Source organism: Corapipo altera, unplaced genomic scaffold (genome assembly GCF_003945725.1).
Source record: "Corapipo altera isolate COAL_440 unplaced genomic scaffold, ASM394572v1 62, whole genome shotgun sequence".
Classification (NCBI taxonomy): Eukaryota; Metazoa; Chordata; class Aves; order Passeriformes; family Pipridae; genus Corapipo; species Corapipo altera.
The window spans coordinates 8,111,664-8,135,238 of NW_020884894.1; the positions used below are offsets into that span (position 1 = coordinate 8,111,664).

Consider the following 23,575-nt stretch of genomic DNA (forward strand, 5'->3'; position numbering starts at 1 on the left):
CTGCATCCCACTGACCTTGGAAGAGATTCAGTGCCTTACAGTTGTCTGTTCTTACCCATATTTTCAACTCTACCAGCATGTCTATTTTGACCAGGGGGTGATACATTGTGCTGTTTAGAGTAAGTATTCCACTCTCAGATGTTGTCTCAGCAACTCTGCAATCCAGGCTACAACCATTACATTTCTCATATATTTTTTAGATAGAAACCTTAGCTTTTAGTCAGAAACATGTTAGGATGTATGCTTTATCTTGTAAAGTACTTTTAGAACCTTGAAGAAAAACTGTCCAGGAGGGGTTGTTCTACAATTTCCCACATTCATTTGTCCCTGATCCAGGCACTGCCCAAAATGCACACAGGCAAGCTGTCAGTGAGGCAGGAACAGGGCAGCACCCAGAGCAACTGGGCACAAACGTGCAGATGGGTCTCACGAAAGTATCTCTTGAATCTTATCTGGCAACATGACATTATTAGTAGATGATGCTATTTATGCTTAAGGTGTGAGCACATGGGAGGAGAGAACAAACTGTCACTGGGGAAGCTTCCCAAACATGCAGGCAATAAAAAGAGCTATTCTGATTTCTGATCTATTGTAGGGTTGGAGCCAGGCAACGGCTTGGGAGCATTTCAGCACTGTGTGGTTGACTTTGGCAAGACAAGAGCATAGCTCAGGTTCAGCCCTCACCCTGCAGTGAGGCAGCTTGGAGTTTGCAGGCTGTGGGAATGGATGTGTCCAAGCTTGCAGTGAACTTGCCTGGCTCCCTCACCATCCTGGCCTAAAAGCTGGTCAGTACTTTCACACTCACAAAGCAACCACTGGCTGCATTCAGGCACAAAATAAAAATTGTACAACTCATTCTGCTTTGGCACTTGGCACAAGGCCAAGGGTATCACTTGCTGGCAACTCAATAGGGTTTGTGGGAACTAAGATTGAAACACGGATGTGCTTGGCAATATACTGGTATTTTTTAGACAGACCACCCAAAAGTATAACCTAATTTACTACATTACAGTACATCCCAGCACTATCCTTCCCCAGTGTTTGACAGACAAGCTTCCTTCAGATTTTTTTTTACAGATGAAATCTGTAGAAACAGGCTGCATTTCTCAGGTCTGTATTTCATTTTAGTATAGCATCTAATACATCATCTTTATTAGCATCTGAGGTATTACCCCAGCACAAATAATTATAGTAAAAACAGCCTTAGCCAGTAATAGTGCCATGAGATTACTGCTGTTGCAATATTCAGTAAATGACAGAAGTGTCTTCCCTGTCAGTTGTGGTACCAGCACATCTAAACTGCTCCCTGTGTTTTTCATGCAGGTGGAAGCCAGCAACACTCTGAAAGATGTCAGTGCTTCCTTGCTCTCTGTAAACCCAGAGGACAGCAGAGATGATCAGAACCTAAAGGAAGCAGCCAACCATCTATTTAATGCAGTCAGCAACGTCCTTAAAGCTTCTGTAGAAATTAGAGTTGCAAACTCTTCAGTGCCAGAGGCAGAACAGGTAATTTTGGTTTGGCCCAGTTTGTACTGGACTGTGTGTGAACATGTTTGCTTTTGAGAGGAGCTCTGCTGCCTCTTGTGTTTTTAAATTGGCACTGGGAAGGGTTCATTGAGACACCATGATGGACTTGAATATAAGAAAAAACATCTCCCCAGTTAGACCTGTTGCACTGAACGTTTGCTAACGAAGGGGATAGAAACCTCTAAAGATTTGTTACATTTAAAGCTGGACAGGACAGGGCACTGGAGCATCAGTGACCTCTAAGGGATGACAAGCACGTGAAGATTTTTTTCAGCTTTGCTTCTATTGCCTCCTTTTGCCCCTTAACTCAAGGAAGCCACAGGTATTCAATATTCGTGCTTGCCACCACTGGAATCAACTCTGGGTCCTGCTTTCACTTTTTTCACATCAGAAAGCCCACTCTGATGCAACATGTTTATTTTGTCCTACCCTTTCCTATCTAGATGTGAATTGATCTGAGTGCTTCCTGGGCTGAACATGCTGTAATTTCATCACTGCAAGGGAATAGGGCATGAAATAAATCTAACCTAGAGAAAAGGTTATGAACTGGTCAAGATCCCTCAAGATAACACACTATTAACACATAATTGATATGTAATTAGGTCTTGCTTTTCCAAGTACCTAAACACTAAGTATGTAGCTAAAGAGCATTAATGCACAGAATATATTGATTGATGTCATGTTTGTAGTGCTTCAAACGTCAATGTGTGGAAGTTATAAATAATAAAATATAAAAGTAAAATCTGTAAGGCATTTATTTACTGTCTGCAGTGTTTCAACTGAGAAACTGAATTGCTGATAGAATAACTTTTTCTGAGATTAAGAAGCACATCATCAAGTTTGTCAGCTTTGGAAGACCCTGAAATTTAAAGGAAGCAAAGACAAATGATGTGCAGCTTGATGATTCCGAGTACCTTTGTTGCAAGTTTCCTCCTCTAATCCTTTCCCAGATTTCAGTGTCACACCAGCTCCTGAGTACAGTGGAAAATCTCCAGAGTGCCCTCCTGTTTGGGAAAGCCCCAGATGATGAACCTACAGTGCTCACCACTCCTTCTGCCACAATGTACACGCACAGGTAACAGCTGCAGTGTCTCCCAGCAAGGCTCCTGAGAGTTAATCAAATTTGCTCCAAATATTAATTCCACCATTGTGCTTAAATGGAACCACCCAACTAAATATTGTAGCATAATGACAACTTCAACAGTGCAATGAGACTTCATTACTACCTGATAGTGAGAACAGCTTGGGTTCCAGTAACATCACCTTAGAATTTCTCATGCTGTGTCTTCTTTAAGCAGCAGAGAATTTACTACTATTTCCTGGGAGAGGCAGTAGTCACCTAACTTTGAAATGATGTAGAAAACTCATGTCATGCCAGTCAAGGGTTTCTTTTCTTTTCCAAGTTGCCAATAGTGACATGTTATATAGAACTATAACCAGCTTGGCAGAAGCAAATGTAATCCTGAGGAGCCTGACAAGCATTCTCCATTCCTGATAATCATTCCTAAATTGTTCCTCAAGAGCTTGGTTTTCATCCACCTCACACTGTGCATTCAAACCAAGAGCATGTTCACACAGAAACCACGTATGTCTGTCACAGAAGCACACCTTGGGCACAACTTCCTCTCCAGATATGCCAATTCCACCCCTTTTTGGATGATTCCATGGCAGTGTTATGTGCAGTACTACGTCAGGGACAGATTAGTGTACAAAGTATTTACTGGCAGAGTTAGAAATAGTTTTGCAACTACAATATACTTGTGAAAAGAGAAAGCTTTTTCTCTAGTTATGAAGTCTATGTTATTAATGTTTGGTCTTTTTTTGGTGTGGTATTTTTTTCCCCCTTTATTTTCTATTTCTTTTCTTATTTCTGTTTTATTCTGCTTTGTTGTGTCCAATCCTAACTGGACAGATTACAAACAGAAAACATGGATGGCACATCCATTAACATCTCCAATTCCAGCTCTGCCAGCTTTACTCTCCCACCTGCTTCCTCTTTGAGTGTTTCAGGACTTGATGATGAAACAGTGGATATAAGGGCAAGTAAACAGCTTTTATCTGACTCAGTCTGATATTCAACTTACACTCCCAATATAATGGTTTTAGAATCTTTTCTCCTTTTACAATGAACACACGAGCACACAAGTCATCCCTCCTATCATGACAATAATTTGAAATATTTTTGGTTGAAGAAGTCTTCATTTATCTTAATTGGATGAGGTTGTTTCAGCAAGCTAAGGAGGACTGAAAGCTGAACTTCCCCATCCCATCATCCCCTCACATACACTTACACAGCCAGAGAAGGCAATGGAATGAATCAATACCTATAAATCTATTTGCTGTTTGTTTACACCTTATGCTCTGAGGAGGATGCAACAGCTCAGAGGCCATGTCACATTCAAACTAAACTGCAGCAGCCCTCCTTCATCCCAGTTAGAAATACATGAGGCACTCAGATCCTGCAGGAGACAAATGTCCTGTAATAACCCTAATCTGAATTAGGACATGGTGGTTTTTTCCCCTCAGAACAATAGACAGTATGTAATTGTCATATTTTTATTATAAATTTTCTAAAGGCCTCTCTGCTTGATTTGACCCTCTGAAGAGAGCCCCATAATACCTGCAATATTTTTTTTGTCCTTGCATCTTTTCCAACTCTGCTAAAAAAGGGTTACAGAGTATGGAAACAGTAAAGATTGTTGTACACGTCACTTTTCAGAATTAAAATAATTTTGAAGGTTTGTGTTGACCTACCTTAGGGATAAGGTAGATTCTTATTTAGATCTGAATGCAGACAAATCTTGAAAGTTCAGTTCTGTTTGGGTCTGAGCTCAACCTTTTACTCTTCAGCAATTTAGAGTAGGAATATAATGAAATATTGACAATATCTCAGTTGTCTGATTGTTAATGTTTTGCTGACAGATGGTGAGCTTTGCAGTGAACCCCTTTTTCTCCAGTGACACCAGTTTTGACATCAGTGGAACAGTGGGGGGTCTAAGTCTTACTGGTCTGGATGGCTTGATCATACCAGTCAGCAACCTCAAAGAGAACATTGAAGTAAATCCACTATTTTCTATCCCTCTCCCTCTTTTCCCATTTTTTCCTTTCTCCATTAATGAACTATCATTTGTATTATCATCTTCTGTAAGGTGAAAACAAATGCTGCAGTGTAGATTACATTAGATAATGGGATGATGTTGTCTGCATTTGTGATGAGGGGATTTGTGTGATGTGATGAATGAAACAACAAATATTTCTGTCTTTTCTTAAAAAGGAGGTATCTTATCCTTCATTTAAATGGGTGTGAGAATGAATGTTTTCAGAGGTTAGCTGACATTAGCAAGAAAATTACTTTGAAGCTGATATTTTTGCTGGCCCTGCTTTTCTGAAGTTATGAACAAAGATAATCTAGCACGTGGCTGCATGCTAGGAGCAAAGTGCTTTGCTCTATATAAACCTCTGTCTTTCTGTTTAAAAACAGATCATGTTACCAAGGCTTTCATCAACTCAGGAAGATAAGATTCTGTTGAATCTGGGCAATTATAGCACTTTCCAAGTCAATGTTACCTCAGAAAACACATCTGTAGTGATCCACTTGGAATCTGAACATGACATTCCACTAATACTCCACTTGGGGTACGGTTATCGCCCAAATGAGACTAATTATGATATGAAAAAACATCTGTTCTCTAAGAAAGCTGCTGAAGGTAAGATAATGTTTAGTGACCCATGAACTTGCAGAGTGAGCCTTGCCCATGAGTTCAGATGTCCAGCTGGAAAGAAACCTCTCACAGGAGTTTCAGTCTGTCGTGCTTCGGGGTTCCAGTCTCTGGTGTGCAGCGTTCACCAACAGAAGCAAAGAGTGGCCTGCTTTGAACAATGAGTTGCTAAGAATTATTTCATACCTGTTTCTTTGGTTTATTTATTAAATGCAATACAGCTGCATACTTCTGATTAGCATTTCTCCAGGCATTGAAATGAAAATGTTTGTCTTCAAGGTGAGACAAACACCTGGGTTCTTAGCCCGGAAGAACTCATTTTTGGAGAAGGAACCTACTATTTCATGGTTTTGCAAGATATGGGAATGGATTCCAAAGTCTATGCTGGGCTAACCGTAGGTGTCACTTCCTTTGCATCCCGCTGTGTATTTTGGGATGAGCGCCAGGGGAGCTGGAACAGCTATGGATGTCATGTAAGTCGAGCAAAACAAAACAGTGTTTCTGGTACACACTTCAAAGCCAGCCCTTATAAGCACCACCTTGTAGTAAAATGATAGCACTGAACTCACACCTTAAAACAAGATCATTCTGAGATGTTTTAATAAACTGAAGAAGTTTAGTCATATTGAACTAAGCTTCAAATGACATTTCCATTTCTATTTCTTGGGATGAACTTCCAAGAAGAAATGAAAAATTTTGACAAGGCCATATTATGTTATAATGCCTGTTACTGGCTACATATTAATGTTCCTTATTGGAATTTGAACTATTTTTTTGTGTACAGCAGTTCTCTGCACTAACTCACCAATCTCAGCACTGTCTTTTCATTTGCTTGGTAAGTCATCTAATATTTTAAAGCCAAATGTTTTATTGGGATTTTTTTTTTTTTGTGGGTTTCAGGTAGGACCAAAAACAAATCCTAGAAGCACACAGTGCCTGTGCAACCATCTGACTTTCTTTGGGAGCTCCTTCCTTGTCATCCCCAATGCCATAGATGTCAGCAAAACTGCACAGCTATTTGGTACATTTGTGGACAATCCTGTGGTGGTGACAACTGTAGGATGCATCTTTCTGATATATGTGCTCGTAGTTATTTGGGCTCGAAGGAAAGACATTCAGGATGATGCCAAAGTAAGTCTTCAGCTAATAAAGACTGAATGTATTTAGGCCAATTCCCACCATGCCAAGGCTCTGTTAATAGGAAGTCTTTAACTTATTCTACTCCCTTCCCTGTAACTCTGCTTATTGGTAAGTAAATGTTGTTCACAGGATGACAAATTCCTGCTCACAGCTTTCAGGAATGCACACTTCCAGACCAGCTGACACACTGCTCATGTTGTGTTGCTCTGCAGGTGAAAATCACAGTCCTGGAAGACAATGACCCCTTTGCTCAGTATCGGTACCTGGTGACAGTTTTCACAGGACACCGCCGTGGCGCAGCCACAACCTCCAAGGTATTTGTGGCACTGTGTGGGGGAACAGTTTGTGCACCCCTTTAGGGAACGGGATGAACAATGGAGTGCCTGAGGCTGTTAAACAGGAGAGCTCAAATGCACCATCTAAGCCAGAAAGTCCTTAGGTTTGATGGAAGCTGGAGGAGTACTCCAGAGGAATAATCGTATGTAGGATCCGGATGTGCAAGTCTTCATTGTGCCATCTTATTTTCCAGGTGACTCTCACCCTCTATGGAATGGAAGGAGAGAGTGAGCCCCACCATCTAACTGATCCTGACACACCTGTGTTTGAACGTGGAGGAGTGGATGTTTTCCTTCTCTGTACCTTCTTCCCTCTTGGGGAACTGCAGAGTATTAGATTGTGGCATGATAACTCAGGGGACAGCCCATCCTGGTAAGTGGAGATCTGAAGATCTACAAATTTTTCTTTATAATAATAACAGTCTTCCTTTTCTAGCACTTGAGAATTATCCTTCCTAAAGTTCTAGATAGAAAAGAAGTGTTAGTTTCTCATTTTTGCCAGTGAATAGGTCAAATCATAATCCAAACTGCAGGACCAGGAGTGCTTCCCATATCCCATGTCCAGTATAGGATGGGATGTGTTCTGTGCCTTACAGTTTAGACACACCCTAAGAAGCCAAAGGCCAGAGTTTGTCCTCCATAAGTGCTGTCCAGTTCTGAATTTCACATGTGATTGTGCTCTGTATGTTTTTCCAATAGGTATGTGAATCGAGTGTTAGTCCATGACCTGGCATGGGATCAGAAATGGTACTTCCTCTGTAACTCCTGGCTAGCCATTGATATTGGAGAATGTGTCCTAGATAAAGTGTTCCCAGTAGCTACAGAACAGGACATGAAGCAGTTCAGGTACCTTCTATTTTCTGGACGTTTTTAATCTTGATAGCAATCAATCTAGAAGAGCAAGCATGAAAAAGAAAGACCAAACCCCTAAACAAAAATGAAAACAAGGAATGTCTTTCCAGTGCTCTGAAAGGGCTCTGAACAAGGAAAAGAGGAAGGATACGGTAATACCACACTGGAAATATTGGTGTGTTAAAGAAGGATAAAGAAGCATCTTCTCTTATATGTAGTTTCCTTAACAGTTTAAATAGAAACTGCTCATGATTCACTTTCCCTTCATGGTGTGGCCAAAAGGAAAGGACATCAGTAGCTATGACCACTCCATGCAAATCAAACCACAATATTTGATAATTTCTCAGTGTTATTATTCCTTCTGACAGTACCTACAAGCATGATCAAGTCAGGACACTGAACTACAGCTTTATTCTTTCCTCTCCTTTCTAAGCATCCATTTGATTTCCCTCTCGTCCTTCCCAGCAATCTGTTTTTCATGAAGACCTCCAGGGATTTCCAGGATGGGCACATCTGGTACTCGGTTTTCAGCCGCTCCCCACGAAGCTCCTTCACACGCGCCCAGCGCGTGTCGTGCTGCTTCTCCCTGCTCCTGTGCACCATGCTGACCAGCATCATGTTCTGGGGCGTGCCCAAGGATCCAGCCGAGCAGAAAATGGATCTGGGTAACAAACCTCACCATTGCTTGGGCAGGGAAATAGAGAGACAGGAGAATGTAGAAGCAGGAGAGTTGAACGAATGGGCTTTTTCACAAGATGAACCCGATGGTTTATTTTTCCTAGAGTTATTTTTCCTCCTCCCCTCTGTTTGACCTTGACAGGTAAGATCGAGTTCACATGGCAGGAAGTGATGATTGGCTTTGAGAGCTCCCTCCTCATGTTCCCCATCAACCTGCTCATTGTGCAGATCTTCAGGAACACACGACCCCGGCCAGCCAAGGAGGGGAGACAGAGGAAGCCGGGGAAGAATGGCCGAGTGTCCCCGGGCGTACCCCTCAACCCAGAGGTCACCCAGGCTGCCTCGCTCACTCCAGAGGCTGTGACAAAGGCAAGTCCCTGCGAGTCCTGCACTGCCCTCTGGTGCCACGCACTACCGGCTTCCCTGGCTCCACAGCACAAACGTTCCCTGTCAGGTGCCCTTCAGCCTCTCTGAAGAGAAAAGCCAATTGCCACGGGTGCAAAGCTCTCATTTGCCCACCTAAATGCCATCCACGACTTTGTTAAGAGCTGCCTTTGTACATCCCAGCCCTTGCACAATTACTGTGCAAGCAAATCACTGTTTTCAGAGGTAAAGCAAACACTAAGCAAGACAGTGAAGATGAAAGGTATCACAGACCCCATCTTTCTCAGCTTAGGTCCCTAGGCAGGTAAGCTGTCCTTTTGAACCCTGAAAGCCGTCTTACTGAACTCACTGAGATCTGCTCGTCCCATCCAGCAGTGTAGGATGTGCTATTCTTATCCATTCTGGAGATTTTAGCAATCGGTGCAGCTCCCAGCCAGTGGTGCTGTCAGATCACATCAGCTTAAGCCACTGCAGCCAGAGTCACTGCTGTGTTGCTCTGTCTTTCCTAGGACATAAGAAGAATTGCCAACTCACTCCTGAAAGTCTTGAAGACTCCAGCTCTCACCTCAGCATCAGATCTTGGAAAAGCAACAAACATCAACACCCTTCTGTCATTGGTTGAGGACATCATCTGCCAGCAGAACAGAGCTGGGCAAGGGTTTTATGACAGGAGCAAGAAGGATGGCCCTATAATTGTCACTTTAGGTTCTATGGACATGCAAGGTACACAACAGACTCTGAAATGCCCTCTGAAGCCTTTGCAGTGAAAATGATGACAGCACTGGATGGGATGACCCAAGCTCTTCTTACATTCTGACTCAGAGGCAATTACAGAATTACAGAGCAGCTGAGGTTAGAAGGGATCTCTGGATCCCACCACTCTGCTCAGAGCAGGGTCAGCTGGGGAAGGATTGCCCAAGATCAGATCCAGTCAGGTTTGAATGTCTCCAAGGGCGGAGATTTAGCAAATTCTCTGATCAACCTACTCCAGTGTCCAACTGTTCTCACAATACTCTCCTGTTCAGAAAGAATTTCCCCTGTTTTAGTTTGTGCCCATTGCCTCTTGTCCTTTCACTGTGCACAACGGAGCACCCAACTGAGTAAAGACAACTGCGAAATCTCTATTTCTTAGACTGTAGAATTAAATATTTGCAGTCTGACTTGGGAGCAGGATCAGTATCTACCAGCACAAAGACTCACAAATATCAGTTGTTTCACAGGTTTTTAACCTGTCTTTTTTTTTCCTCTTGGCTTTGTGCTGTTGTTCCTTTCAGTTTGACTCTTAACTCAGGCATTTATTTATCTTCAATTAAACAAGAATATATGAGTAAACAATCTAACTGATCTCATTGAGACTCATATTTGTCTTTTCCAATGAGTCTACCAAGCTACTAATTGCACAGGGAAACTACAAACAAATTAACAGTTGATCTGATCTGACTTGTCTATTAAGGTTTTAGGACCTGTTTAACTAAGTTGCCCTCTGGCAACAATTCCAGCAGAAGAGTATTAAGCTCTAGTACTAAAGCTGGTTTTACACATCCCTTGGCATGTTACTCTTCACTTTGCCACATTTATAATCCTTAGCTCCAGTTCTACTACCCTTTGTACTGAACACTATTTTAATCTAGGCATAGTTTTTCTCAATAAGTAAATAAAATAATTCTTCGCCTGCAGAAAAAACAAGAAGCCCAAGTCCAGAGAAGAGAATCTGTGAGCGACCGAAATACAGTGATTACAATCGCTGCTTGTACACACAACTCCAGCATGTGGAGATGGAGCTGGAATTACTGGGGCCCCATAAATTCCAGCTGCCTCAGAGTTACACACAAGCTGTTCATCAGGTTCAGCACATGAAGAACCTCCTGGAGCCCCGAATGTGCTCGTCAGCATCCACCAGTGAGGGGTAACCTGGTTCTCATCTCACTCTCAGTATAAGTAAAATCATGAGTTCAAAATTGGTCAGGATGACAGAAACCAAATAATTACTGCTTAATATGTGCTAGATGACTATTATTATAGCTGTAAAAATAAGTCTTACTATTATACCATTGTAGAAAAGAAATTTCCACGCACTGTGAACTGCACACAAAGGCAATAATGACAGATCACTGCTCTTCGTTATTTTTGCCTCCAAAATGGAAAGTTACTACACAATGCCACATGATAGTAAAGGGCTGGGATAATCACCAAGCTCCAAAGTCACAGAAGTCTCTTAAAATGTATGGATAAAGAAAAATTAATAAGCAGACAAAAATAGTGCAGTGAAATATGATAATTAAATTGGAAGAATCAAAAACAATTGCTCTAATTATCTCCCCGGCCTTTATGCTGATCACAAGAGACACATCCAGCAGCTTAAATACACTCATGGTTTTCTTTGTCAGTAATTCTACTGGAGGTTCAATTATGCATAAACTGAGGAGTAAACAAGCCCATCATATTTATTTTGATTTTAGCTGATCTCTGCACACTTCCTCACATTTTTGCTCACCGTACGTTTTGCTATCCATATATCCTACACAACTGTATTAGTTAAAAGAAGTCAGAATATTTTGGTTGAGGTTTTAAATCATAAGATGTTGCCTGTTCCCAGTGAACTTGATGGTTGTGATTTTGGTTCCTGTTCTACCACAGACTGATATTTTCTCTTCTGGTTGACTCTCAAGGTGGTCCCTTACTCCAAACTTCTCCGGTGATGACAAGAAGAGTGTTTCTTCCAAAGGACTGCCCTGGTGGTTTGTGTTCATCGGGTGGTTCCTGGTGGCAGCCACCAGTGGTGTGTCCGGGTTCTTTACCATGCTCTACGGGCTGCACTATGGCAAGGAGAACTCCATCAAGTGGTTGATCTCCATGGTCATCTCCTTCTTGGAAAGTCTTTTCATCACACAGCCCTTAAAGGTGAGATCCTCAGAAATACAACCACTGGCCAAGATCAACTCATCTACTACCATTGCAGGAAGACAGTTGTAAAGAACCACAGGATCTAAGGTATAAAATGATAGGCCTTTGCCCTTGACACAAGAGTTAGCAGCTGGTTTGCAGAGTTCTGTTGTCTTTTGCTGACACTAACTCCATTAGTTTTAATTAACTCCATTTAATTAAACCTTTTTTCATCAGGGTTTAATAGCAGATGAGGTTTCTGAGCAGGGAAGATGTGTCACCGTGCAGTGTTCTCATGTTTAAGGGCTTCAGCTGCAGGAGTTCAACAGTCAGAGAGCAGTTGTTCTCTGCAGTGCCTGGATCCAAAGGGATCAGTGGCCTGCACTTCTTTATATGAAATGGGCATATGGTGAGTTATACCTGATTCTTTCCAGGTGCTGGGATTTGCTGCTTTTTTTGCTCTGGTTCTGAAGAAGGTGGAACATGAGGATGTAGAAAACCCAGCTATTGATGGGCCTTTATCTGCACCAGGTAAGTGCTGGTAAAGTGAGATATTATTAAAGAAAGTGCAGCATTCTCAAGCTTTTGGAGTGCTTTATACATAAATGTGTGACTCAGCTCAGCTGAGAACTTCACTGGTTATCTTTACATACCTCAATCTTAGCTGTCAGTGTTAGCAGAAATCACTAAATCCACAGGCATTATGACTAGCTGTCTACCCATTAGCATTCCCAAGATCAAGTGGAAGTGAAAACAAACCTAAATAACTGACTTTGTGTCAGCTGCAGAAAAAAATAAAGGTCGCTGTATGTATAGGTTGGATAAATCCTGCAGAACTGTTTCCTAAGGGAAAGCAATAAATAGAAATCTTTCCTTTGAATGTCCAAAGAAACAAAAAGCAGGACATGGATGATCTGTTTACTAATCCCAGGGTTTACTGCTCTCCCTCTCAGGTGATTCACACCCTCTCTTTGGAGCCCGAAGGGACAGTAGAAGCAACATTTACCGGCCACCTCCTGCAGCTGATGTGGAGAAAATGAAAATCAGCTGCATGAAAGAGCAGAAAGCATTTGCCCTCATCCGAGAAATCCTGGGTATCCATACCTAGATTACTTGCTTTATTCAGTACTACTCCTCAGTACTTTTACAGCAGTGAAAATATTGTTCTCTTGGGTGACAAAGTTTTGGCACATCTTCAGCTTTCTGCCAGCCATTGTGATGTAGAGGCAGGCTGTTCTGTGGCAGCTGGAGCTTCAAGGAGGTGGGAATGTTAGCTGGAGGTAGAAGTGTGGCTAAGTCTTGATTTTATGGTAAAGAAACACGTCACAGACTCATGAGAGGTTAAAATAAAAATAGGAAGGATAGAATGAGGAGGTCAACAGTTAAATGAAGCTGAAGTTGAAGAGTAGGTGGAGGACATCTTTCTAAAAGCAGTAATATCTATAGATAATGATTTATACTCTTGTTTTATTTCCGCTGAAATCAATGGCAAAAATTACCTCAACTTCACTGGGAACAAAGTTAGACTACTCATTTTATTTAGAGCTGTTGAACTGCTGTTCAGCCTTCCCTCTTGTTTTCTTGACTGCTGCTCACATTCCAGTTGTGAAACAGTTAAACTGCAGCAGCTTGTGCACATTCACTAGCACTGGTCACTCAGAGTCTACAGAGCATCTCCTTGGCCTGACGGGTGCTGACAGCAGTAATCATTCCTGCAGTGTGTTTTGAACAGCATTGTTAATTCAGATCTCACATGTGCTGTCTCTTCCTGTTTTTTTTCCCCAGCCTATATTGGGTTTTTATGGATGCTGTTACTGGTTGCCTATGGGCAGAGAGATCCCAATTCCTACTATTTGAACAAACACATTGAGGACAGCTTTACAGCTGGGTTCCACGATGTCTACAGTTACCAGGATTTCTTCACGTGGGCAAACACCACCTTACTCAAAAACCTTTATGGATCATATAAAGGTGCAGAGTCACATTGTTTCCCATCAGCTTGCCAGATTCGGAAGCATAATCTTTTATACATATCCCTAACTTTCACAGGTGTATTTGAGTGGAGAAAGAGATGTGAGAGTACCAGGCGAGCATGGATTCTTATAATATGAATACTAGTGGATAACAAAACCCCCACAGCTTGATCACAGGTCAAATGTGCCCTGATATTTTCCTTGTATTTAATATAACCCAAAAGTTCTGCACTATAATGCTACATTTTTCACATTTTACATTAGGTACTGCAGATATTCAGATACATGCCTCAGTTCTACACAAGCTGCTTTCCATAACCCAGAAAAGAGAATGGCAGACAGGTGGCACCATAAAGCTTTTCTCAGGAGAGTTGTTTGCATCAGGGCTTGGGTCAATGTGAAGGCAAATTATGCAATATCACCGTGTTTTCTCTATGTAGCCACATGCAGAAAAATCTGACCTGTTTTCCAGCTCACATTTAAGGGTAAATACTGAAATACATTAGCAGAGTTGTTCTTTGGACATGACAGGCCACACGAACACTGCATGAAGCTACTCTGCTGTGGGAGTCAAAGTGAGGCACTTTTCTCCCCCAGGCCTCATTTTCCTTCTGTATAAAATACAGATAGGTAGTGATACTGAACTCTGGTTTTATGAATGTTCTTTAAGAACTCAGTTCCAATCAACATGAGGGTTTCATTTCCATGACTATTTTGCTTACAGTGTTGCTGAGAAAAGAATATATGGCAAAATATTAAGGCATCAGTGAATCATAAATGAAATGAAAAAATATTATTAGTTCTGTCACGTTGCCAGTGCTGCTCTTTTCCATCTCCTGTTTAGGATTCATTACAGATGGCAATTCCAAGCTGGTGGGGAGTGCTCGAATTCGCCAAGTAAGAGTGAAAGGAGACACCTGCCCTATTTCTCCCAAACTCCAGCATGTAGTTGAGGAATGCCATGCTCCATACTCCCTACAGACAGAAGATACAGCAGTTTATGGGGAACACTGGAATACTTCAGTCTTTGATAACTCCTCTGACCTGAGCTCAGCGTGGCAGTATCAGAGTCAGTCCAAACTGAGAGGGCAGCCCAGCTGGGGCAAACTGGCCACCTACAGTGGAGGGGGATACGTGATTCACCTGGGAACTGATCCTGGGAATGCCTCCAGGTACCACTCGTATTCTTGTGAGTTATCAGTGTCTCCTCCCTGTGATACTGTCTCTGTCCTGGATGAGTTGGATCACTGGCTTTACATTTTTCTGGCAGAATTCTCCAATACCTTTTCAGCAATGTCTGGCTGGACACCTTCACCAGAGCAGTGTTTGTTGAATTTACAGTCTACAATGCCAATGTGAACCTGTTCTGCATTATAAGCCTGATGTTTGAGAGCAATGCTTTGGGTGAGTACATTTTTTAAGTTACACATTTATGAAGACAGCAAGCAGTGCATTTATAGAAGCTGGATTTACATGTTGTCAGTGTTTTCCTAGTTCTTTATTCAGTAAACAGAAGGGGTTTAATAAATTTAATCATGACAGAATCAATGCAAATTATATAAATCATTAAGGAAAAATGCAGCATCACAGTAATACTGACCAAAATGGAATATCTTATGTTTGCTTATGCAGTGGTCATCTGCTGATGAAGAAAACATGGCACTGAAACTTAACCTCCAGAATCTGTACAAGAACAAGAAAAAATTATGTTTCCTGATCTCTTCAGCTAATCAATACAATATTAAGACAAAAAGCACAAATAACAGTCTGTCTTTTTTGTTCCAGATGACTTCCAGTATATTGCTGTGTAATCATATAATACATAACCTGGATACAACAAAGAGAACAGAGAAACCATATTCTGGTTTAAAGGCCATAAAAAACCACATTTGGTCTGGGAGCAGCCTCCCTCAGGTCTGGCCTGGTGCTGGAAAATGCCAAACTGAGCTCATGTTCCTTTTAGAACAAGATTCAGCTTTACATCTCCAAGTCCTCCTGCTACAGTCTTGCATTTGCAGTCCAATCCAAACTCAGCCCTGCTGGGATTAGTGTTGTGCTGTGACACAAGACAGCCACTGACTGCCTGAAATGCCTGTTGGAGGAAAATATCAAAGAACAATTACAAGGTTACTCACACAATCCAGTCTAAATCTCAGTTTGATAGTTGGAGTCAGGCTCACATTGATGTGAAAGCAAGTACAGAAGTCTGACTGGTGAATTGAGTGTTGGAATGAGAACAGAGAGGTGTGACTATCAGAGCCCTGAGGTGCCCCCTGTTTGTGTTTCAGGGGCCTTCTTCACAAGTGCAGAGCTGCAGAGTGTCCGGCTTTACCCCTACACCAACAGCCTCCACATCTTTGTGGTTGCAGCAGAAGGGATTTATTTCCTCTTTATTGTGTACTACATGATAGTACAGGTGAGGCCAGTGGAAAGTTCAGCATCACCTTGTGTCTGGGGTGGATTTCACTCACAAAAACTTTGTGACTGTACTTGATTTCAGAAGCACTGATGTTGCTACACCAATGGAAGATTAAATCCCATAATGGGAAAACAACACTTGATTTGGCTGGAATGTTTCTTTTGAGAAAGATAATGAGTAATTAGTGCAAGCTGTAGTTTTATTGATGCACAGTAGTCTGTTTTATTGCCCTAATCTTTAGAGGTATTATATGATCTGGAGTTATGAGACTGAGACAGTAAAACTCCTCTTTTCACAGGGTAAATTGATGAAGAGTCTGAGATGGAGATATTTCCACAGCAAGTGGAATCTCCTGGAGATGGCCATTATATTGATTAGCTGGAGTGCTCTGTCAGTGTTTGTGAAGAGGACAATCCTTGGGACCCGAGACATCAGTTACTACCAGGAACACAAAGAGAAGTATGTACTAAATGCTATTTAATGCATCCTTTGTTGTTGCTACTTATGCAGAAATAAACCTATTTTTCCCCTTCCCAGACAGCAGCTTGTCTGTGCTAGAAACTGCTATCCTATATGGGTATATTCATGAAGTCTGTAAGTGTTTCAGGGCTTAGATTTGTGTCACCAATAGGATTTTCTTCTGATACCTCTCTAATAAAATCCAGCAGACTTGAGCACTAAGTTTACCTTTCTGGCTGCTAATTTCCTGTCTGCATCACCCTCTTTTGAACCAACAAGCCTTTCTGCTACAGGACATCCACCCAGAAAGCACATAATCTGCCTTGTTCTTTGTTGCTAAAAGCCATTGGTTAGGGGACAATAATGGCTTATTTAGTACAGAATGGGAAATTATAACATCTGTTAAAATATAGTCACACAGGACAGAAATGACAGGATCACAGGATGATTTAGGAAGGAAAGGACCTCTGAAGGCTTCTGTTCCAACCCCCTCTTTTGGTGTCAGATCAGGTTGCTCAGGGTCTTGTTTGGTTGAGTTTTGAGTATCTCCAAGGACAGAGGTTCAACAGCCTCTCTGGAGCCCTGAACTACTCTCATTGTGGAGAAAAACCCCCTGTTTTTTCCATGTCCATCTGGAATTCCTCTTGCTGCAGCTTGTGGCTATTATCCCTTGTCATTTCATTAGGCACCTCCAGGAAATGTTTTACTACACCCCCTCCATAACTGACTATATAGCTGGAGACAGCAGCCGGAGGCCTCCTTAGCTTTCTTTGCTCCAGAATGAACAAACCAAGCTCCCACAACCTTCTCTCATGTGTCCTGTGACCCCACTCCCAACCATCTCAGTGCCCTTCATTGGACTCAATGACTCCTGGCACTGGGGAGCCCAAAACTGGGCTCAGAATCCCAGATGCAGCCTCACAAATGCTGACAGAGCAGAAAGAAAAAGCACTTCTTTAACCTGACAGCTACATTCTTGCTAATGCAGCACTTGTTTATCACACAGGAATATGTCATCTGCTCTATTTGTGCACACAACTTATAAAAGCTGCATTAGCTGCCTTCAAACTATGACTTGATAAAAATAAGCAGCATTTAGGCTACAGCTAAAATCCTGTAAAAAAACCATTAAAAAAACCCAACTCTGCCCTGCACAACTGAGCTTTTTGTGTGCACACAGCAGGAAGTACAGATGGGAAGACTCCAGCAGGAACTCATTAGGTCTCCAGTGAAACCAGGACAGAGTCACTGGCCTCTCCAGCACACCCATTTATGCTCTTCAAAGGGCTCTGTGTGCATGGACTGTTACACATTTGCCTTCTCTCCAACAGCTCTGTGAGCTTCAGCGAGACAGCGAGAGCTGATGCAGTTCTTGGTTACCTGATCGCGTTCCTGGTGCTCCTCTCCACAGTGAAACTGTGGCACCTCCTCAGGCTCAACCCTAAACTGAACATGATCACCTCAACACTGAGGAGGGCATGGGGTGACATCTCTGGATTCATCACTGTGATTGCAATCATGTTCCTTGCCTATTCCATTGCTGTGAGTACCCCTGGGCTTTCCGTTGTCTGCAGGCAGCACCCAGGGACTGTTGGGTTAAATGATTTATTTCTGGATGCTGAAAGCAACGTGGCTTTGCCATGTACAATGGAATGTCTGTCCAAATCTTAGGATAGCAGCTTGGAGCCCAAGCCTTCTGTATGAGTGAAAGAGAAATTAAAATACCCACTCGTCTGTTCTTTGTAAACCAAAATTTAGTAAAAAATAAATGCTGAGATGAAAAAAAAAAAAAAGGAATTATCTATGTGTAATAGATATGACAAAGGACAAAGTACAGGAAAAATAATTTTCTGGATAAAATTATTATGTGGAGAGTGCATTAAGTGCCATTTTCTGTCTGGCTAGTTTATAAGTGGGAAATAATTATTTTTCTGCCTATTGCAGGAATACTTATCATACAAATACAATTATATTTTCATCCTAGTGAGGTGAAAGAATTCTTGGACTGCAACTATTCTTGGACTGTAACTATCTATGTACATTTACTGTTTAACTGAGATGTTTTGTGTAAATCATCTGGCAGGGGAAATTCAGCAAATTAATTCCAGAGTCACTAAAAAAGTGGAAACCATCTAAGCCAAATCCAAGTTGTCCCATAAAGGACAGTCCTGTGACAAACAGGACCTGCTGCAGACTCACACTGCCTGATTTCATGTCCCTCATCCTTCCCTCCAGCACTGACACTCAGGCAACTGAGTAGCTTTAGGCACTGCAGTGGTCACAAACTTACCAGGTAAAATAAGTGATCAGATCAGTTCCAGGAGCCAGCCTGCTGTCCCATCATGTGAGTGATGGAGCTGTGAAAGAAAGAAGCAGAGGGATGAAGGAAAAGGTGAGCCTGCAGCAGCCTTTATTTAAATCAGACACAGTAGGCCCTCAAGGTATAAATTAACAAATCAGCATCTTGGTTACTGAGGGCAAACAAGGAGCTTGCCTGTTTGGAAGGATCTGTGTTTGTGCCTTTGAATTATTTGGACAGGGATAAATCTGCTCCTTGAAGATGAGCTAAATTACTTTCATGATTTTTGTCATGTGTTTGCAGATTTTTTCACATATCTAGTGGCAAGCTGAGCCAATATAAGACATTCTCATGTCCATGATAAAAGGTCTTAAAGCTAAACACACTCAGAAAGTGTGAATCCAGTTCTAGCTCTAGGTTAGGCTTCTTCTGTGACCTTGTCTGATGTTTCCCCTGCTTGTAAATAAAGGAAAAACCCAAACCACAAAAAGCTTCATGGCTCTAATGACAAGCTGGGAGGGTTTTCTCTGAATACAGAAGTCATCAGCTGATTTTGCAGCAAGGACTCTGATCATGACACAAGATGTGACTTCTGTCCTCTGCAGGCAAACCTGATATTTGGCTGGAAGCTCTACTCTTACAAAACTCTCTTTGATTCAGCAGAGACCATGGTCAGTCTTCAGCTGGGAATCTTCAACTATGAAGAGGTACCACATCTAATTTTGGGAAGTTTATCACCATATAATTAGTATCTCAGCTACCAAATAGGCTTTGACCCAGCAAATAGAAATACTTGCAATTAGTGTTAAAAAATTAATACAATTTTGCAAGCTCCACAGCTTCCTAAAGCAGCCACCTTTTCTCATCAAGAAAAAGACACCAAGTGGAATCTCTCTCTCATCCCATTTTGACCATGAGGAGACTCATAATGAACCTTTCATTGAGAAATCTGCCCACATTTCAACTAGAGAGATGTTACTAATTCATTACAGAAAGTTTTGAGCAATTTCCTTAGAAAGCTAAAGATAGAAATGTGAGTGATGCCTTGTGTTTGTTCTGAACAAACCCTCCAGTTTCCCAAGAAAGGCAAGGGGAACTTTGTGTTACAATTGTTATTATTGTTCTTGACTTTTTCACTAAGTTCTTTCAAATACTGCAATATCCTTTGAACACTCTTTTTTGTGGAGTAAGCTAGTTCTTGGACATCTTTGATTGTGAAGTCCCCCTTGGTGGATGTTTTTAGACCATGGATCCAGTAGGATATGGGTGGCTTTGAAGATCAGTAACTGGGCACAAAGTTTTTCACCTCTACATCCCACTCATATTAATCATGGAATTATATTCCTCTGTTGTAGCTTACATGAAAATTAGGGGTTTGGATTTTTCATAACCCTTGGTTTCTAAGAGTCTGAGAAGGTCTGACTGGGCTTCTCCGTAAAACATACAATAAAATAAAATAAATGCATAAAGACATTTCATGTGTACTTTGAAAGCTGAGGTGTGAGGGAGCTTCAGTTGTTCTGTGGATAAACAGATCTCCAGGTTTGTCAACTGTCATGTGAAACTTTCATACCATTACAATCAAATTCAAATACTTAAAAAACCCCAGAGATTACCCATCTTATATATATATATATATATAAGATTGCCCATCTTATATCTATCTATCTATAAAATATTCTATCATATTTTTACTATATCATATTAACACATGACAGTGGCTAAAGGAGAAAATGTATATATGTATAATACATATGGTATAATTGATTAGACATGGGATTTTCAAAAAGACAAACTTTTTGGGTCTTAACTGCTTGTGTGTGTGTGTATGTCTGTTTGTGTTACAATCACAATATGATGTCTTATCTTATGAATTGTACAGGTCTTGGACTACAATCCAGTTTTAGGCTCCTTTCTAATTGGATCCTGCATCATTTTTATGACATTTGTGGTACTGAATCTGTTCATTTCGGTGATTCTGGTTGCTTTTAGTGAGGAGCAGAAGCACTACCAGGTGTGTCCATCTAAACTCTCCTGTTTTTAATATTTATTGTTCAGTGTTTACTCATGATTTACGTATTCAGCCATGGATGAAAACCATGTAAATTCAATCCAACTCTTAAGAAGTCAACATTTGCTGAGAAAGCACACTTCAGATTTTCCAGATTTTGCTGTCTTTTCCTGGCCAGACAACTTGCTGTTCAGATGCAGTGCGAGATCTGATTTGTAGCCTTCTCTTTACATACTAAACCCAGCAAAAAGTTGTGCTTAGGCTTGTGCTGAGCTATTTTGAAATCAGTGCCAAAACTGCTGCTGAAGTGCATGAGGACTTTACAGCTCCTTTTAAAACTCTCATTGTGAGTGCCTGACCCATTCAAGCTATTGATAACATGGTGTGAAATCCAGCTTAGTACTCCAGTACTGCCCAGAATTCCTCTATGTTTTAAATAAAGCCAAAGGAGATGAAAACAAAGGATGTGGTTGGTAGAAGACAAGAGATATTCAGTTTTTCTCATTTACTTCATCTAGAAACAGTGGGTGGCTCATTGTACATACCACTGGCTGTATAGGAGCTGGCAAGTGAACTCCAGGGTCCTGTAGAAAGATTTCCATGGGCTTTGACAGAGCCAAAATTTCTGTGGTGCCCATGCTCATCTGGGGCTTTTGTCTGGATAAAAATACTGGCAAGTTTTGCTTTGGCAGTCACTCATGCTTTTCTGGGAGTGAAAGTTGGCTTATTTCAACTCAAGTAGAGATTTTGTTTTGTGATTGAATCCACTTCTGGTCTGTGCATCCCAGTAACTTGCTGCTTGTTGTTATTTCAGGCTTCGGAAGAAGAGGAGATCGTTGATCTAATGCTAATGAAACTCTTCAGTTTCTTCGGGATTAAATGCAAGAAGGAAGAGAAGCCAGTCACTGACCGGCAGCTGGAGCAACCTGTCAGCGAGTGAACGATGACCACATTGAAAAGTCACTTCGCTTGTGGGCAAAATATTTACTTGTTCGCTATCAGCTGTAATGGTTAGGGTTAGGTTAGGTTTTAGGCTTAGGTTATCGCAGCTTCTCACTAGAACGGGCTTACCCAAGGGAATGGCGTGAAGCTGTGTCAGGGGAGGTTTAGGGTGGACATAAGGAAAAGGTTAAAGAGGGTGGTCGGGCACTGAACAGGCTCCCAGGATAGTGGTGTGGTCCCAAGCCTGAGAGTTCAAGGAGCCTTTGGACAATGCTCTCAGGCACATAGTGGGTTTCTTGGGGGTGTCCTGTGCAAGGCCAGGAGCTCGACTTTGATCATCCGTGTGGGTCCCAACTCAGAATATTTCGTGGTTCTGGGAGAATGACGCGGTGTCCACCAGCGAGCCGTTCTCAGCCTGTTATTTCGGAGTAACAGCTAAGAAGTAACGCTAAACCTAAGGCGAAACGTCCCACGTGCGCTTGCTGTAGATTCGACACCTGTATTTATTTAATAAACACTGAGCGTCTGTTGCAGTCTGCCTAAAGCCTCTCGCTCTCCCTCACGGGAAGATGGCGGCTCCCTCACGCCGTCCCCGGCCCCGTTGCCGGCGCGGCGGGGGCTCGGAGCTGTATCCAGGCGGCTCCTCATGGCTCGCGAGTCCCCTCCCGGTCCCGCCGCCGTGAGGGACCCCCTGAAGGCCGGCACGGGCCCGTCCCCGCCCCGCCGCCATCACCGCCTCCCGCCAGCGCCGCCCCCGCCCGCCCGCGGCAAAGATGGCGTGGAGAGCGCTGTGGCGGGTCGGGCCGGTGCTGGCGCTGGCGCCGCGCTGCCCGCGCCTCCCGCCGCCACCGCGGGTGCCCGCGGCCCGCGGGCTGCGCACAGGGGCGCTGCTGCTGTCCGGTGAGTGCCGGCCCGGGGAGCGAGGGGAGCGCGGCACAGCGGCCCGGCGCCGCGGGGAGGCTGCGGGCAGGGTGGGCTGCGGGACCTCGCCCGCCCGTGCGGTGTGCGCGGGGCAGCCAGGGCGCGGGTCCCGCGGGGCGGCAACCGCCCTGTATCCCTCCTTCCCTCCCTCTGTCCCTCCTTCTATCCCTGCGTTTCTCCCTCTTTCCATCCCTCATTCTCTCCCTCCATCCCAGCAGTGTGTCCTGGCGGCCCTTCGGAGGGTACCGGGAGAGCCCCGCAATAGCGCTGAGGCCGCGCGGGGCTCGTCCCTGCCCCTTGTCCGCTCCTGACGCTCTCCCCATTCCCGCTCCCACCGGGAGCAGGTTCACCTCCCTCAGTTGCCAAGGAACTTTTCACCACCACTGCTCTGAGCACAGAGGCTCAGCCTCCCCCAGCCAGCAGCTTTGAGGAGCGGGCCGAGCGCGGAGGGCACCAGCTTGACCAACACAGCATGTATTTTCCTGGGATTGTCGCCCCCAAACAGCTCCAAGGAGCGCCAGCAGCACAAGAAAGGGGCAGGAGTGGGTGTCTGGCGGGGGCAGAGCCAGGGCAGGGGAGCCCCAGCCAGGTTTTGAGGGCCTTGAGCCTGTTTGGGATGAAGAAGTTTTGCTCTGGCAGCCAGAGCTGCACCAGGGGCAAGGCAGGAGATGGACTCGAACATCAGTGCCTGGGGTGGTTTTGCTCTGTGTACTTAATTCTGAAGGCATCTGCTGCTGTCGAAGCTCTCTTTGAATGGAAGTTGCCCACAGAAGTCTGAAGAACAGAATCTGTGGTACTCCAGCAAACAGAAATGTTGAAAAAGTAGGTGAGGAGGCAAATATGCTATAAAAGTAATGCAACCACTAAGAAGAGCTCATCAGTTTTCTTCCAGACAGTCTTAAACCTACCTGCTTAACTGCCTTCTGCTGCAAGTGAAAGGAATAACGTTACTCGTTATTTGCAAATTCAGTCTGAGCCTTTTCACTATTCTGATTAAGGTACCCATTGTTTTTCTGTACATATCACTTGAAGA

The 23,575-nt window shown here is 43.0% G+C and overlaps 1 protein-coding gene across 1 annotated transcript in view; it reads left to right on the forward strand.

Annotated features, from left to right (window-relative positions):
• Nucleotides 1–23,575, forward strand: part of PKD1L2 (polycystin 1 like 2) — a 46,643-nt gene that overhangs the window by 17,299 nt on the left and 5,769 nt on the right. Inside the window, exons 18-44 of the mRNA XM_027646955.1 lie at nucleotides 1,324–1,506; nucleotides 2,478–2,602; nucleotides 3,440–3,566; nucleotides 4,450–4,584; nucleotides 5,009–5,234; nucleotides 5,526–5,719; nucleotides 6,147–6,377; nucleotides 6,599–6,700; nucleotides 6,916–7,094; nucleotides 7,421–7,567; nucleotides 8,039–8,238; nucleotides 8,394–8,620; nucleotides 9,145–9,358; nucleotides 10,313–10,514; nucleotides 11,305–11,536; nucleotides 11,953–12,049; nucleotides 12,472–12,612; nucleotides 13,304–13,489; nucleotides 14,336–14,663; nucleotides 14,762–14,895; nucleotides 15,780–15,907; nucleotides 16,209–16,369; nucleotides 17,701–17,911; nucleotides 19,274–19,375; nucleotides 20,551–20,682; nucleotides 21,494–21,580; nucleotides 22,546–22,672. Of these exons, the coding sequence (XP_027502756.1) occupies nucleotides 1,324–1,506; nucleotides 2,478–2,602; nucleotides 3,440–3,566; nucleotides 4,450–4,584; nucleotides 5,009–5,234; nucleotides 5,526–5,719; nucleotides 6,147–6,377; nucleotides 6,599–6,700; nucleotides 6,916–7,094; nucleotides 7,421–7,567; nucleotides 8,039–8,238; nucleotides 8,394–8,620; nucleotides 9,145–9,358; nucleotides 10,313–10,514; nucleotides 11,305–11,536; nucleotides 11,953–12,049; nucleotides 12,472–12,612; nucleotides 13,304–13,489; nucleotides 14,336–14,663; nucleotides 14,762–14,895; nucleotides 15,780–15,907; nucleotides 16,209–16,369; nucleotides 17,701–17,911; nucleotides 19,274–19,375; nucleotides 20,551–20,682; nucleotides 21,494–21,580; nucleotides 22,546–22,672 (4,558 nt within the window). The remainder of the gene's footprint in view (nucleotides 1–1,323; nucleotides 1,507–2,477; nucleotides 2,603–3,439; nucleotides 3,567–4,449; nucleotides 4,585–5,008; nucleotides 5,235–5,525; nucleotides 5,720–6,146; nucleotides 6,378–6,598; nucleotides 6,701–6,915; nucleotides 7,095–7,420; nucleotides 7,568–8,038; nucleotides 8,239–8,393; nucleotides 8,621–9,144; nucleotides 9,359–10,312; nucleotides 10,515–11,304; nucleotides 11,537–11,952; nucleotides 12,050–12,471; nucleotides 12,613–13,303; nucleotides 13,490–14,335; nucleotides 14,664–14,761; nucleotides 14,896–15,779; nucleotides 15,908–16,208; nucleotides 16,370–17,700; nucleotides 17,912–19,273; nucleotides 19,376–20,550; nucleotides 20,683–21,493; nucleotides 21,581–22,545; nucleotides 22,673–23,575) is intronic.